General features: G+C 48.6%; 2 protein-coding genes across 4 annotated transcripts in view; one reads left to right on the top strand and one right to left on the bottom strand.

Moving 5' to 3' along the window:
- Positions 1-425: 425 nt before the first annotated feature.
- Positions 426-13,298, bottom strand: Pxmp2 (peroxisomal membrane protein 2). Its single transcript, XM_090320175.1, has 5 exons — positions 13,090-13,298; positions 9,261-9,374; positions 5,824-5,986; positions 3,811-3,930; positions 426-708 (listed from the first exon to the last, which is right to left on the bottom strand). The coding sequence occupies exons 1-5, from the start codon at positions 13,209-13,211 to the stop codon at positions 640-642; spliced, it is 588 nt and encodes a 195-aa protein (XP_090176301.1). The 5' UTR covers positions 13,212-13,298; the 3' UTR covers positions 426-639.
- A 397-nt stretch (positions 13,299-13,695) lies between these two features.
- The window catches only part of Pole (DNA polymerase epsilon, catalytic subunit), a 57,533-nt gene continuing 55,125 nt past the window's right edge, over positions 13,696-16,103 (top strand). For all 3 annotated transcript variants that reach the window (XM_090320367.1, XM_090320368.1, XM_090320370.1), the window contains exon 1: positions 13,696-13,775. In XM_090320367.1, coding sequence (XP_090176493.1) covers positions 13,714-13,775 — 62 coding nt within the window. In that variant the 5' untranslated portion in view covers positions 13,696-13,713. The remainder of the gene's footprint in view (positions 13,776-16,103) is intronic.

Raw genomic sequence — 16,103 nt, forward strand, 5'->3', positions numbered from 1 at the left:
GCCCAACTGTTGGTTAACGTAGGTGTCTTGCCAACTATGTGCCCAAGGCTGGCCTTGCATGGTTATCCTTATTTCTTCCTCCCGAACAACTCACCTGCCCAAGATCCCACTTCTAAATATCCCTGAAATGAGAATTAAGTTTCAGAAAGAGTTTTGTAGGGGACACATTCAACCTATGGTAAATTTTATGGTAAGTAAAATAAGCTGGTCATTAAAAAAAAAAAAAAAAAGAATGTGAGGGGCTGGGAATGTGGCCTGGTGGTAGAGTGCTTGCCTAGCATGCAAAAAAAACCTGGGTTCAATTCCTTGGTACCACATACACAGAAAAAGCTGGAAGTGGCACTACCCTTGAGAAAGCTCAAGGACAGTGCCCAGGCTCTGAATTCAAACCCCAGGAATGAAAAAAAGTCACAACCACCATAGAAGCAGCTGCATTACCCTTTATTGTGACATTCATCTGGTAGAAGGTGACAACTGAAGTCCCCTCTGCTTCCCACATCAGCCGCTGTCTTTCTAGAACACAAGGTGCTAACACTGACATTTCTGTTTTTCCTCCTGTGATTAGGTGAAGTCCTGCCTGGGCATGTTCTGCTGTCTCCCTCTGATTTACCCAGGTCTCTGTCCACAGAGTATCTGAAGTCACTTCCCCAAAGAGGCCAGGTAGGCATACCAGAACAAAGCTGCCAGGTTGGCAAAGAGCACCCGGAACTGCCAAGAGAACAGGTGGGCCATGGTGAACAGAAGGCCTACTATATCCACCAGGCACCAGCCACCCCAGAAGGGTTCACTCCGTCCATTGATGTTGCTGGATGGCCCACTTACCTGTATTTCCTGGCACTTTAGTTAGTACCAAATGCTGTGCCAAGTCCCAGCAGAGATGGGAGGACAGGCCCCCCTAACAGTGTTCACAGGCCAGAGGACTGTGGCCCTGACTCAAGAAATCACAGACAAGGAGCTGTACTTCTTTACTGAACACCTGGGGCAGGCCACTAAGCAGTGCTGCGTCCGCATAACAGCCAGCCTGTCCCTGCTCCCCTGCCTACTTCTTGAGTGACCCGTCTTCGGCTCTGACCCCATGTCCTGGCACTTGCTTTAATCACCTAGACTTAATCCCACCCATAACCACCTCTAGTCAGGTGCTGTCTATCCCTGGCAGTGACTCCGTGAGTCTTTCCTGCTAATTATGCTTGCCAATCATAGGTCCTTCTAATGCTTGTTAATCACACCTTGCTGGAGCACTGGGGCACATAGCAGATGCTCAGTGAATACTGCTGAACAATGTCTTTTCCCTTTAAGAATGAACTTCAGTTACCTGACCTGCTCCTATACTCCTCAGAAGCACTGTTTTCTGGCCTCTACACTGCTCTGCCATGTTGCCTTAGAACTTCTGACAGCCTATAACTCCCACCTATAATGTCCTGCAGTTGCAGTCTAAAAAAAAAAAAATCCTATCATCTCTACCTCCTCTGCCTCCCCAGAAGCTGACTACAAGCAGGCCTACTGCAGGCCTACGCCAGAAGGATAGCCACCCTCAGACTAGCAAGCTCCCTCTGCCCAGAATCCTCTCTCCAGTCAGCTTACTCTCCTGCTCTCTTTATCCCCCTCAACATCACCAGCCCACTTCCACTGCTCAGACCCAGTACAAACAGATGGCAATCCTGTCTGCTACCCAGTGGAGTGTCTCTTCTGTCACAAGGAAAGCCCTAAGCCAAGCAAAACTCTGTGTGTGCTCAGTGGAAGCTCACTGTCCACAAGAGGGCTACAGGGAGCCCCCCCCCCTTTTTTTTTTAAAGACATGTGTGTTTGCCTGTTCCACAACAAGCAGTGTCCTGCATCCTGAGAATACCTCTTGGGTACCTGTGGCCCCAACTCTTGAGCCTCAAAGTACCTCTCCACTCCAGCCACTCTTCTGTTTCTTCCCACCTCTTCACTGACACCTCAATCAAGTCCAGAGACTTGTGACTGGTTACTTACGATCTTCTCTTCCTCAGACTCTGGATTTCATTTCCCTGTCCCCCTCTGTCTTGATACAGGGTCCCACTATGGAGCCCAGGATGGCCTCAAGTCCATGATTCTCCTGTATGAGCCCCCCAAGTTCTTGGACTATAGGTGTAGACCATAATGCCCAGCTAGATGTATGATTTCTTGTGTGTTTCCAACCTGCTCCATTTGAAGAATCTGGCTTCAACCACATCTAGCCCCCACATGTTCTTAGGAAGGTTGCTGGTAAGGTCACAGGGCACATGCTTCTGTTCTGCTTTAATTTTCTGCAGCTGCTTCTATGCATGACCAGCCTTTTGTCAGTCACTGTGTTCCTCTGGTTTCCTGGTACTTCTTAGCATTTGTGATGTGATACAATATGAATGTGTGTGGTCTATATGTGCAGGTTTGTGTGCACATATGGTGACATATGTGTAAATGGATGGTGGGTGTGGCATGTATAGGTCCAGTGTGTGTGTGTGTGTGCTTTTTTTCTTTTTGTCACCCCTGGGGCTTGAACTCAGGGCCTGGCTGCTGTCCCTGAGATCTTCAGCTCAAGGCTAGCGCTCTAACTACTTTGAGCCACAGCACGATTTCCCGTTTTCTGATGGTTAATTGGAGATAAGAGTCTCAAGGAGAGCCGGAAATTTGGCCTACTGGTAGAGTCCTCACCTAGCATGTGTGAAGCTCTGGGTTTGATTCCTCGGTATCACATACACAGGAAAAGCCAGAAGTGGTGCTGTGGCTCACATGGGCAGAGTGCTAGCCTTGAGAAAGATCAAGGACAGTGTTTCCTGAGTTCAAGCCCAAGAACTGGCCAAAAAAAAAAGTCTCACTGACTTCCATGCCCCGGCTGGCTTTGAACTGCGATCCTCAGATCTCGGCCTCCTGAGTACCTAGGTATAAGCCACTGGAACCTGGATAAGTGTGTGTTCTGAGTGTGTATATGGAGTGTTGTTTATGGGAGGAGGGATGCCACCTCTTTCTCTCCTCCAACCAGGTCCTCTGCTGGGCCTCTGAAGCAGGGTGGCCTCCTAGCCTGTGTGAGCACCTTCCAGAATGCTTAAGAGAGTGGGGAGGAGGGTTCCCCAGGCAGCCTAAACCTGCTACTCTGGGTCCTGGCTGAACTTGTGTTTTCTGAGGGCTCTTGCCTTTCCCCTCTTCACTGTAGCTGACTTTCTTTCTTCTGGATTTTGAGCTTGGCAAACGTTCCTGGTGTCCAACTCCCAACAAAACACAATTTCAATGGGATCCCTGGACAGTACCAGAGGAAGAGTGCCTTTGTGGGAGGAGGAGGCCTTGATCTATTACTCTACTGGGGCCCTTTCCCTCAAATTGGGTGTCTGGGGGAAACAGATAGGTGAAACCTGGTGAGAGAAAAGCTACTATGCAGCAACTGCAGCAGCACTGTTCTCCACCATCCAAGTCAGGCATAGAACAAGCCTGCTGTGCTCCACCAGGCCACCCCCACAGCTCTCTGTGTTCATAAGTGTTTAAGAGTTCCCCAAAGGAACACCTCTGTGACATCAAGCATCACCCTCCTTCACTGTATCCGCTTGCTTACTACAGTTCCTCAGCTCAAGCAACCCAGAATGTGTCAATTACTAGAAAGCCCCAGAAATTGTTAAATGAATGAATGAATGAGACTATTTGTTCTGGGGACCAAATGTAGCTGCTCAGCTCCAAATCCACAACTCAAGTGCTAGAGTATTGGACACTCCAGGGCTGGACCAGGAATCTGGGAATGTCATTAAAAGCAAGGCTTGAGAGAAACTGCAGCTTGCCCAAAGCAGGTTTCCGCAAAGCAATGGGAAACAAGGCCGTCCTTACCTGCAAAGGCACATAGCTGATGTTAATGAATTGTACAGGTGTCCACATTCGCCAGTTCATCCGAAGGGCAGGCCAGAAGCCACTCTTCATCTTGGCAGCAAAGGCATTGGCATCCTTTCCCTGCAAACAGGGCAGTCATGAGAGTGAATGGCCTCTGTATGGTTCAGCTGCAAGGGCCCCCTGGATTGCTCTGCCCCAGCTGACTTCAAACCAGGATCCTCTGATTTCAGCCTCCTGAGTAGCTAGGACTTCAGGTGTAAGCTACTGATACTCTTAACACATGTAAATATACAAAGAAAAAAAGGAAACCCTAATAAAAATAAAGCTGATGAAATAAATACATGTAGCAGATAAATAATATCCAACATTATAAAGATACACAAATTAGGAAATGGAGCTGTGGCTCAAAATGGTTGAATACTTGCCTTGAGCAAAAAAATCTCAGAGATAGCATCCAGGCCCTGGTTCAAGCCCCATAAGTGACAAAAAAAAAAAAAAAAAAAAAACCCACACACCCACACACACACAAAAAACCAAAACAGGGCTGGTGGCTGGCTCACATCTATAATTCTAGTTACTCAGGAAGCTGAGATCTGAGATATAAGGATTGTGGTTCAAAGCCAGCCCAGATAGGAAAGTCCATGAGACTTATTTTTAGTTCCCCACCAGAAAACTGGAAGTGGTGCTGTGGCTCAAAGTGGTAGAGCACTAACTTTGAGTATAAGAATGCAGGGATAGCACTCAAGCTCTGAGTTCAAGCCTCACAACTAAGAAGAAGAAGAGGAGGAGGAAGAAAAAGAAGATACATAAATACAAATTGTTCTGTTTTCACATTTACACTGAAAGACTTTTTTTTTTTTTGTGGGACTTGAACTCTGGGCCTACAATGTCCCTGAGCTCTTCAGCTCAAGGCTAGCACTCTACCACTTGAACCACAGCATCACTTCTAGTTTTCTGGTGGTTAGAGATAAAAGTCTCATGATGGGGGCTGGGAATTTGGTCTAATGATAAGAGTGCTTGCCTAGCATGCACAAAAGATCTGGTACCACATATATAAAAAAAGCCAGAAGTGGTTCTGTGGCTCAAGCGGTAGAGCTCTGGCCTTGAGAAAGCCCAAGGACAGTGCTCAGGCCCTGAGTTCAAGCCAGGACTGGCAAAAAAAAAAAAAAAAAAAAGTCTCTTGAACTTTAGTGCCCCAGCTGGCTTTGAACCGAGATCCTCGGATCTCAGCCTCATGAGTTGCTAGGATGACAGGCGTGAGCCACTTTGCCCAGCACTGAAAGACTTCTGAAGTACCATAACGGAGCCTTAAACTTTAGTACTTTTATTCTCTTCAGCACTCTGGTGAAGCCTATGGATCTTTTCTCTGAATAAGGTTTTATGAAATACAACGAAGCATATAGGACTACAAAGGAACCAATTATCACAATATTTGGAAACAATCCTATAGTACTGTATATGCGTTTGTCAGCACACCCAGTGACAAGAGGTAACACAGTCTAAGTAGTAATGCACATGTACAGTGCACCAAGAAATCTGTAGCAAACCCAGGCACGGTGGCTCACGCCTGTAATCCTAGCTGCTCAGGAGGCTGAGATCTGAAGATCGCTGTTCAAAGCCAGCCCCAGTACTAAAGACCATGATAATCTTATTTCCACGTAACCACCAGAAAACTGGAAGGGTGCTGTGGCCATAGCCTTCAGCTGAAGAGCTCAGGGACAACGCCCAGGCCCTGAGTTCAAGTCCCACAACTGACAAAAAAAAAAAAAAAACACAAAAACCAATATATGCAGCAATCAAGTTTTAGAATCAAGATGCTCATGATTTCTACCAAGGGAAACTAAGTTCTGCTAATACTCCTGAGGTTTGTTTTCTATACTTTAAAAATAAACTAAAACTTCAATTTAAAAGCAGTAATAAACCCATGGAACTCCCAGGAGTCCTGCCCAGAAACATTAGGTTTCAGAGCCAGGTACAGTGGAAACTTCAGCAAGCGCAGGAGCCAGAACCCACCTCCAGCAAGTTCATGATGAGGAAGAACAGGAGTAGGAAGGCTGGTGCGAACAGCAGGCGGTCTAGCAGGAGCCTCTTGACTGTGGCCAAAGGCACCTCAGGAGGAATCCAGTGTTCCATGAAGAGGTAGAAGTAGTGACTCAGGGGGCCTGTGACAAAGAACCTAAGGCCCATGGTGAATTTGAGCCAGGCTGGTTCTCCCCGGTCCAGCCTCACTCCAAGAGCCAACCCTGGTCCTAAACCCTGCCTCATGCTCAGAGACCCATAGGTCTATATGTACTTTCTAGGAAATACCTTAATTGGGGGCCAGGAGTTTGACCTAGTGATAAGAGTGCTTGTCTAGCATGTAGGAAGACATGCATTCAATTCCTTGATATCACATACACAGAAAACAGCCAGAAGTGGTGCTGTGGCTCAAGTGGTAGAATACTAGCCCTGAGAAAACTCAAGGACAGTGCTGATCTCAAGCCCCAGGACTGAAAAAGGAAGAAAGGAGAGAGGGAGAAGGGGGGGTGGGAGAGAGGGGGGGGGGCAGGCTGGCTGGCAGGAAATACTTTAATTGGGTTCAGCTACTGTTTTTGCCAGAACACAACTAAATCACTCCTTCCATAATGCTCTGTGCCCCATGCTTCCCCTAGTCTTTGTGTGGGTGGCCAGCATCTCCATATATGCTGCTGGCAGGGTTGTTTCTGACAGTCCTAGCTAATGTATGTGCCTGGTATAGCATACATATTCTCTTTGTTTTATTGTCTACACAACAGAGTCAAGTCTGGGTATATATTCCCCTTTTCACTCCTGGAAGGCAGGCATCCTCATGTTTTGCCTAACCACTGCCATTTCCCTGTGCCTAGAATAAGCTGTCTCTGAAAAGCAATCAGTAATGAAGAAATGAATGCCTCTGCTTTTCAGGCTTTGAATCAGGATGGTCAGAGTGAATCGAGTGCTGAGCTCTGAAATTCCAGTTGCACCTGTGCACCTGCAGAGGACAGAGCCTGGGAGACCTAAGCCCCAAAACGCAAGGAGTACACTGACAAAGGCTTCTAAATTAATGATTAAAAATTCACTCTAAGGCCGTGAGTGTGGCCTAGTGGTAGAGTACTTGGCTAGCATGCATTATGACCTGGATTCCATTCCTCAGTATCACATACACAGAAAAAGGCAGAAGTGGTGCTGTGGCTCAAGGAGTACAGTGCTAGCCGTGAGAAAGCCCAAGGACAGTGCCCCAGCCCTGAGTTCAAGCCCCAGGACAGGCCAAAAAAAGAGCATGCAAGGTCCTGCTTCAAGCCCACTATTGCCACATACATTACACACACACACACACACACACACACACACACACACACACACACACACACACAAAAAAAAAATTCCTTCTAAGCTGGACACTGGTAGCTCATACTTGTAATGCTAGCTAGTTTGGAAGCTGAGATCTGGAGATCATAGTTCAAATCTACCTGGGCAGAAAAGTCCCCAGGAAACTCCTATCTCTTATTAACCACTCAGAAACCAGAAATGGAGCTATAGCTCAAAAGTGGTAGAGCACTACTTTGAGCAAAAGAGGTCAGAGAGCTGGCACGGTGGCTCACACCTGTAATCCTAGCTACTCAGGACACTGAGATCTGAGGATCAAGGTTTAAAACTGGGCCAGGCACAAAAGAACCTGATATTGGGGCCGGGAGTTTGGCCTAGTGGTTAAAGTGCTTGCCTAGCATGCATGAAGACCCGGGTTCGATTCCTCGGTACCACATACATAGAAAAAAAAAAGCCAGAAGTGGTGCTGAGGCTCAAGTGGTAGAGCTCTAGCCTTGAGAAAGTCCAAGGACAGTGCTCAAGACTTGAGTTGAAGCCCAGGACTGGCAAAAAACAAAAAAACAAAAAAAAAGAACCTGATATTATCTCCAATTAACCCCTAGAAAACAGGGAAGTGGGGCTTGGCTTGGGGTAGGGCAATAGCCTTGAGCTGAAGAGCTCAGGGACAATGCCCAGGCCCTGAAGAGCTCAGGGACAGCACCCAGGCTAAGTTCAAGCCCCATAACCCACCAAAAAAAAAAAAGAGGTCAGAGATAGCACTCAGGTCCCACCTCAAGCTCTACAACCAAAAATAAAATTAATTCTAGAAATAAAAAAAAATTGTTGGAGCTCCTAAAATGAATGTGCGAGTATGTGTGGGCACACGGGTGTGTGTGTATGTGCATGTGTGGGTAAAACTAGCTGAGTGCACACACATTGTCCTAGGTCTCAGGAGGCTGAAACAGGAAGATTGCTTGAGCACAGAAATTCGGGGCCAGCCTAGGCAATATAGCAAGACCAAATCTCATAATAAAACAAATCCTGAACCACTGATTTGGGAGATCAAAAAGTAGTTCAGAAAGTAATGCTTTTCAGGATACATTAACTTTTATGCCTATTTATATGGTGAAAAAATAACAGAATCTAATTAACCCCATTTAAGCTGCTTTTCCTCTTCTGTGAGCACAATGAGAATCTTGCAAGGTCTTTTAATCCAGAAGTCTGGTTGTAGGTTCATCCATCCTTATACCTCATTCAAAATGGAAACTACAATGCAAGGTACTGATGGCTCAGGCCTGTAATCCTAGCTGCTAAGGAGGCTGAGATCTGAGGATTATAATTCAAAGCCTGCCCAGAGGAGGAAAAATCTGTGACACTGTTATCTCCAATTAATCACCAAAACACTGGAAGTGGGGCTGTAGCTCAAAGTGTTACAGTACTAGCCTTGAGCAGAAAAGGCTTAGGGACAGAGCCCAGGCCATGTTCAAGCCCCACAACCAACCAAAAAAGAAAAAAGGAGAAAAAGAAAAAGAAAAAGCTACACACAGGCAGAGTGATGCATGCCTGTAATCTCAAGTATTCAGGAGGCTGACACAGAAACATCTTAAGTTTGAGATAAGCCTAAACAACATACAAAAACCAAAGCAAAATAAAATAAAATCTGTATTAGGGACTAGGGGGTAAAGCTTAGTGGTACAGCATTTGTCTGGCATGAATGAAACCAAGGATTTGATACACATACACATACATACACACACATACACACACACACACACACACACACACACACGAAAATAGAAAAGGCCTACAAATATGTGTGTACATGTAGCGCATAATACATAAAATTTTGACATTTTTCCTATGATGATTACTTCAATGCTTCCCCTTACACATACTGGGTATTGAACCCAGAACAAACACTCTTCCACTTACCCATACCCCTAACCCTTTTGTTTGTATGTTACATTTCATACAGGGTCTCCAACTCCAGTCTCCCTCTCCTGAGCAGCCAAGACTAGAGCTCTGCAGGCTACTTCAATGATTTAGAATAACAAAATTCCAAATAAGACTATTCCAAAACCTTGGTGTTGGGAGCTTGGCTTTGTTGTTCTGTTACTGTGGGCAGCCAGGCCCTTTGCAGTACTCACCCATAAGCTGCATATCTGAGAGGCCCACAGACGTCTAGATTTTGAGAATTTTCTTTTTTCTGCTTCTTCTCAATCATCTGGGCCAAGAGATTCCCAAGTGCTGACAAAATGCCACTGTGGACAGAAAGTCTTCAGATGAACCGGGCATGGTGGCTCACCTGTAATCCTAGCTACTCAGGAGGCTGAGATCGGAGGACCAAGGTTCAAAGCCAGCCCAGGCACAAAAGAACTTGAGACTCTTGGCTCGAGAGTAGATCGGTAGCCTTGAGCTGAGGAGCTGGCTCAGGGACAGCACCCAAGCCAACTTCAAACCCTATGCCCCCCGCCCCAAAAAAGTCATCAGCTGCCAGGAACAGGCAGTGGGGGAGATACACTTCCTGCCTGAGAGTTAGCAGGGCTGCTCTGAGAACAGGTGAGGGATGGTAGGACGAATCGTTACAGAAGCAGCTGCCATGTGAAATCCTCACATCAGAAGGCAGAAACCACAAACAGTAACGCACATGCAGTAATTCAGTAAGAGTTCCCCTGGCTGAGCTGCATCAATACCAATGCCCCATATGTGCTTTCCACTGCCACCCTACAAGATGCTGCCCTTTGGGGCATCAGAAAGGTGTGTGGTTAGAAAAGGGCAACAAAATTCTTACAATGGCATTGTTTTCTGTTTTGAGTATGGTATGGACATAGGACCGTGTACATTTAAGAAAACTGCACAAAAATAAACTTATACATGCTGGGTCCTTGTGGTTCATACCTGTAATCCTAGCTACACAGGAAACAGACCTGAGGACTGCGGTTCAAAGCCAGCCTCAGCAGCAAAGTCTGTGAGACTCCAATAAGCTATTCAGAAAAAGCCAGAAGTGGCACTGTGGCTCAAGTGGTAGAGTGCTAGCCTTGAGTATGAAGAGGCTCAGGTACAGTGCCTAGGCCTTGAACTCAGGCCCTAAGTTCAAGCCTCAGGGCCAGCAAAAACAACAATAAAATAAATTCACACAAATAAGTACAGAAAAAAAATGGAATCTACTTAGACTGCCTTCAGACTGGGATTCTCAGTTATCAGCTTCCTGAGCATCTAGGATTGCAACTCTGAGCTGCAATCAAGACCACTGTGAACCACTGGCACCTAGTAATCACCTCAGTTATTTTATTATTTTTTGGTACTGGGCTTGAACTCAGGGCCTGAGTTACTTTGTTTGTTTTTGCTCAACCACTTCAACCACACCTCACTTCCAGCTCTTTGCTGGCTTCAAATCCTGTCCTAAGATCTCAGCATTTTTTTTTTTTTTTTGTCAGTCATGGAGCTTGAACTCTGGGCCTTGGCACCCTACCTCTGGGCTTGGCTGTTGTTCCTGAGCTCTTCAGCTCAAGGCTACTGTCCTACCCCTGAGTCACAGCACCACTTCCAGTTTTCTAGTGGTTAATTGGAGATCAGAGTTTCACAGACTTTAGCGCCCAGGCTGGCTCTGAACTGTCATCTTTAGATCTCAGCCACGTGACTAACTAGGGTTACAGGCATGAGCTATTGTGCCCAGCTTAGACCTCAGTCTTTTGAGTCACTAGGATTGCAGGCATGAGCCACCAGCACCCTACAGTCACCACAGAAATCAATCATTTCTCTTATTTCCTGGAGTACTTCATGCATAGAACCTCAGAAGTTGGATTTTCCAGGGTGATTTTTCCCAGTGCTCTCAGAAGAGGCTGAAGACAAGTGACCAGATTCTCCTTGAGTTTAGAATGGCCTTGAATACTTCTTCCTTGCCCTAAACTGCACCCTAGCCATTATGTCCGACCTTGCTCTGTATTCCAAACTGGACTCTGGCCACTATGTGCAAACTTGCCCTTTATTCCTAACTGCAGAAACTAGAACTCTGATGTAGGTAAGTCTGATCAGTCTTGGCACAGGTGTGGCTGTAATGGTTGAAGCAGGCTCTTACCTCCAGTGCTTCATTCCTCTATTTTCTTCCTGTTGAGGGACTAGAGAAGCCCTACTTGGGCCCTGAGGATCACAACATCATGCCACAGACACGAGGCAAACTAATATATACTTCACAGTGCTGGGAAAACTAAGTGGCGACTAGATTTGCTGTGGCTAGTTAGTTTTATTACTTTATAAAAGCTTATCCTGGTTTTCAAAACACTGGGAAATATGTAGGATGCCAACACCTAGATATACTTGTATTACGGTTAATAAAATGTTTCCAGTAGGGAAAATGGTTCCAGGCAATCTCTGTGTTAAAACTTTGTGTGAAATACATTGCCACAGTAAGATGTTCAGTTTAAGTGAAGATGGGTCCAGTTGCTTCCTCCAAGGCTAGGTCTAAAAACTATAAAATCCAAGGTTTTAGTATGGAATACAAGGACCCCCCCTTGAAATAAGCCTCAGCTACTTCTTTCTCATTGACTGTCCCTTTTCAGTTTCTCCAAAATGTGCTAGTTCATCCCTCAGAACCTCTGTACCTATTGGGCCCTTTTAATCCTATAACCATTGCTTCATTCCCCTGCAGGTTTGTTCAATGTCATCTCTTCAGGAGAAACTTCCCTAGCCAGTCCATGTATAGTGATCTGATTCTTGTTTAGCTCTTCAGAACATAAGACATCGTGCCTGTCAGAGGTGAGGCTTTAGCCTCTATTTGGACCACAGTCGTTTACTCAGCACACCAAAAGCGCTCTGTACATTCTTAGAAAAGCTGAACTAAGTGGGAGGGGTGGGGGAGGGAGAGGGGAACAAAAACTGAGAAGGGGTTATCAAGGTTCTAGACTAACATAACCCCTCTATACATTATCCTGACAATAAAATACAATTTTTTTAAAAAGGCAAACTAATAAGAAAACCAACTTAAGGAGTGACTCTGCTCAAGAAGCACTGGATACTTAGATTGACAAGCTAAATTGTAACTGCCTTGTATAACCCTTCTGAAACACAGAAAATTTTAAAAAAAGATGCAAGTGAAAAGGATAGTTCAGTTACACATGTATATTGAGAGTGTGAAATTGGGTTAATTCCAAAGTTGGAAGTATGACTTAATTTTTTTGTGGTTGTTGTCGGGTATGGGGCTTGACCTCTGGGCCTGGGCGCTGTCTCTGAGCTCTTCAGCTCCAGGCTACTGCCCTGCCCCGGAGCCACAGCCCCACTGACGGTTTTCCCGAGGTTAACTGGAGTTGAGTCTCACGGACTTCAGTGCCCGGGCTGGCTTCGAACCGTGGTCCTCAGATCTCAGCCCGGGGAGTAGAGAGGATGACTTGGTTTTATCTGGGCTTTTGGTTCTCCGGTCATTTCTAGCAAACAAGCTGCAGACGTGGAGTCGAGGCCATCTCAAAAACAGAAAAAGGCAAACTTAAGTAACTAGAAAACAGTCGTCTCACTGGGACCGCTCCACGAGAAGGCTGGGCCTGCCGGACGCGGGTGTCCCCTCGGGCAGGCGGCGGGCCGAGCCCCGCCTCCGAGCCGCCGAGCGCCCCCTCCGCCCTGCAGAGCCCCCCTCAGCCCCGCCGAGCCCCGCCTCCGAGCCGCCGAGCGCCCCCTCCGCCCTGCAGAGCCCCCCTCAGCCCCGCCGAGCCCCGCCTCAGCCCCGCCGAGCGCCCCCTCCGCCCTGCAGAGCCCCCCTCAGCCCCGCCGAGCCCCCCCTCCGGCCCCGCCGAGCCCCCCTCCGGCCCCGCCGAGCCCCCCCTCCGGCCCCGCCGAGCCCCGCCTCAGCCCCGCCGAGCCCCCCTCAGCCCCGCCGAGCCCCCCTCGTCCCCGCCGAGCCCGCCCTCCGCCCCGCCGAGCGCCCCCTCCGCCCCGCCGAGCCCCCCTCCGCCCCGCCGAGCGCCCCCTCCGCCCCCGCGCGCCCACCTGCTGGCCGCCTTGGTGAGCACCGGGTAGAGCCGCAGAAGCAGCAGGTACTGGGCGAGTGCGCGCCGCGGGAGCGTCCCGAGCGCGGCTTCGGCCCGCGGCCGAGACGCCGCCGGTGCCATGGCCGTCGCTTCGCGGAGCCGCGCCGGACGCCGTCCCCGCAGCCGGCTGGCCCGGCGCCGGGCCCGGGGCGCGGAGCGCGAGGCGGGGGCGGCCTGACATTTCCCGCCGCCGCAGCAGCGTGGGGCGCAGCCCAGAAGCCACCATGCGGGGCGTGCAGCGGGACGTCCCACACTTTTCCCCCGGTCCCCGGAGCGACCCCGCCCCGATGGAGTCGCCGATTGGACAGTCGGGGTGGGGGGCGGGGTCGCCGGGGGCGGGGTCGCCGGGGGCGGGATCTCCGGGGGCGGGATCTCCGGGGGCGGGGTCGCGTCGCCCGCTCGGCTCGGCCTCCGCCCACACCCGCGGCAGCCCGCGCGCCCGGGGGAGCGGGGGGGGGGGGGGGGGGGGGGGGGGGGGCCGCAACGACTCCTGATTGGATGACGGGCGTTTCCAGTCTCTCGCGAGAGTAGGTGAGAGCGCGCCAAATTTCCCCGCAGCCTCGTTTGGTCCACTCGCGGTGCCATGGTTCTGAGGAACAGCGGGCGGCGGCGCGCGGAGCCGGACGTGGACGGCGAGGCCAGCCGGTGAGGGCGGGCGACAGGCTCCTCGGACCTCGCCTTGGGCCCGCCCGGGCGGACGCCGCTGCCTGCGGTAGCCGGGGGAGGGGAGACGCGGACTCGGTGGCCGCCCGGGGACTGGGTGACAGGGAGTGTGGAGAAGGCTTGAGCCGAGTTCTGTCCGCGCGTGGACTCGAGCGTCGGCTGGGAGCGCCGCGAACACAGCGGCGTGACGGGGCCGAGCTGGGGGTAGCGCATTGGTAGAATTGTTGGCTAGCTGCAGAAGACCCTGGGTTCCCAGCACTACCAAAAGGAGACAAGAGCGAAAGGCCCAGCCGCGGCAATGGTAGCTCGTTACCACACTGCGTAGGTGATGTCCGTAGCCCATTTAGCCCGGTGTAGACGAGCAATCACCCGAGCATAATGTGCTCCTCCTCCTGTCCTTGGTGCAGGACTGGAACCCAGGGTCTCACTTGTTAGGCGAGTGTTCTGCCACACCCCATAGCCAGGACATAGACTTAACCGTCCTCCTTCACTAGACAACGTGAGCCTTGTTTTCAGCTTTTTATAAAGTTATTTTTCAGATGGGGCCTGAACCGGGCCTCTCCTAGGGTTGGCATTACAGGACAACCTTTTTTTTTTTTTTTTGCCAGTCCTGGGGGCTTGAAGTCGGCCTGAGCACTGTCCTTGGTGTTTCTGAAGGCTACAGCCACAGCACCACTTCCAGATTTTTTAAGTATGTGGTACACCAAAGTCAAACCCCAGTCTTTGAGCATGGTAGGCAAGCACTCTACCACTAGGCCAAACTCCAGGCCCTACAGGCTAACTTTTTTGCCCAGGCTAAACTTAAACTTCAATTCTCCCAATCTCCTCCCAAGTAGATGGGATTTACAGGTGTGAACCATGTATATACATGTTGGGGGGGGGGTACTCCTAGAGCTTGAACTCAGGGCCTGGGCACTGTCCCTGAGCTGCTTTTGCTCAGAGCTAGCATTCTACCACTGAGTCGCCTCGTTTTTTTTCTGTTTTGGGGTTACTGAGGAATGGAACCCAGGGCTTCCTAAATGCTGGGCAAGCACTCTACCCCTAAGCCACAGTCCCAGTCCCATTTTGTTTTGAGATGATTAATAAGATTTACCTAATTATATTTTAACTTATTTAACTAATTACTTTAATTGTGGGTTGTTGTTTTTTTTCTTTTTTCTTTTTTTTTTTTTTTTGCCAGTCAGTCCTGGGCTTGATCTCAGGGCCTGAGCACTGAGCACTGTCCTTGGATTTTCTCAAGGCTAGAATTCTACCACTTGAGCCTCAGCACCACTTCTGGCTTTTTTCTATGTATGTGGTACTGAGGAATCGAACCTAGGTCTTCATGCATGCTAGGCAAGCATTCTACTACTAGGCCAAACTCCAGACCACTTAATTATACTTAATTATATTTTAACTTAACAGATGGGGGCAAAACTGGGACACTTGTGATAAGATATCCTTGATTATAAACTGTTTCTGTTATATCACACTTTGGAAAAGGCACCTGAACAATAAATGATTACTGGACAATCTAGAAAGAATTAAAGAAATAAAACCACATGTGAAATGCCTGAGTGCCTCTGATCTTATAAAATATATCAAAATGAGTTACAGGAAATGGAAATAAGAGCGGTTTTTTGTTTGTTTTATTTTTGTGTTTGGTCAGTCTTGGGGCTTAAACTCAAAGCCTGGGTGCTGTCCTGAGTTTGTTTTTGTTTTTTTTTTTTTTCTTCTCTCAAGGCCAGTGCTTTTCCATTTTGAGCCTCGGCATCACTTCCAGTTTTCGGGTGGTTAATTGAAGATAAGCATCAGGCTGGCTTAAACAGCATATTAAATTACAGGAGTGAGGGTATCTGCACCCTGCAAAACCCTTTTTCTTTGTTATTTTGTTTGGTCATTGACTTGCCTTTGGGAGCCTAAGCAGGGCACAGAAATGGAGAGACAAAAGGTGCATAGATACAGTAGTGGTACTCACTAGACACTATGTTAAAAATAAACTATACAGGCCAGGCTCTGGTGGCTCATGCCTGTAATCCTAACTACTCAGGAGGCTGAGATCTGAGGATCACAGTTCAAACCCAGCCTAGGCAGGAAAGTCCAGGAGGCTCCAATTGACCACCAGAGAACTGGAAATGGTGCTGTGGCTCCAAGTGGTAGAGCCTTGAGCTGAAGAACTCAGAGACAGTGCCCAGGCCCAGAATTCAAGTCCCAAACTGACCAAAAAAGGAGAGTGAGGAAAGGGCTGACATTGTCCAAATGGAAATGTACTTATTACCTGACTTATGAAACTACGACCCTTCTATATATCACCTTTAAAACACAAAAGCA

Source organism: Megascapheus bottae, chromosome 28 (assembly GCF_031878675.1).
Source record: "Megascapheus bottae isolate mThoBot1 chromosome 28, mThoBot2.hap1, whole genome shotgun sequence".
Taxonomy (NCBI): Eukaryota; Metazoa; Chordata; class Mammalia; order Rodentia; family Geomyidae; genus Megascapheus; species Megascapheus bottae.

Coding starts and splice junctions, on each gene's coding strand:
- Pxmp2 (XM_090320175.1), bottom strand. CDS start 13,211: ATGGCACCGGCGGCGTCTCGGCCGCGGGCCGAAGCCGCGCTCGGGACG. Junction 9,375..13,089: donor CTCACCAAGGCGGCCAGCAG/GTGGGCGCGCGG, acceptor TTCTGTCCACAG/TGGCATTTTGTCAGCACTTG. Junction 5,987..9,260: donor CTCAGATATGCAGCTTATGG/GTGAGTACTGCA, acceptor CATGGGCCTTAG/GTTCTTTGTCACAGGCCCCC.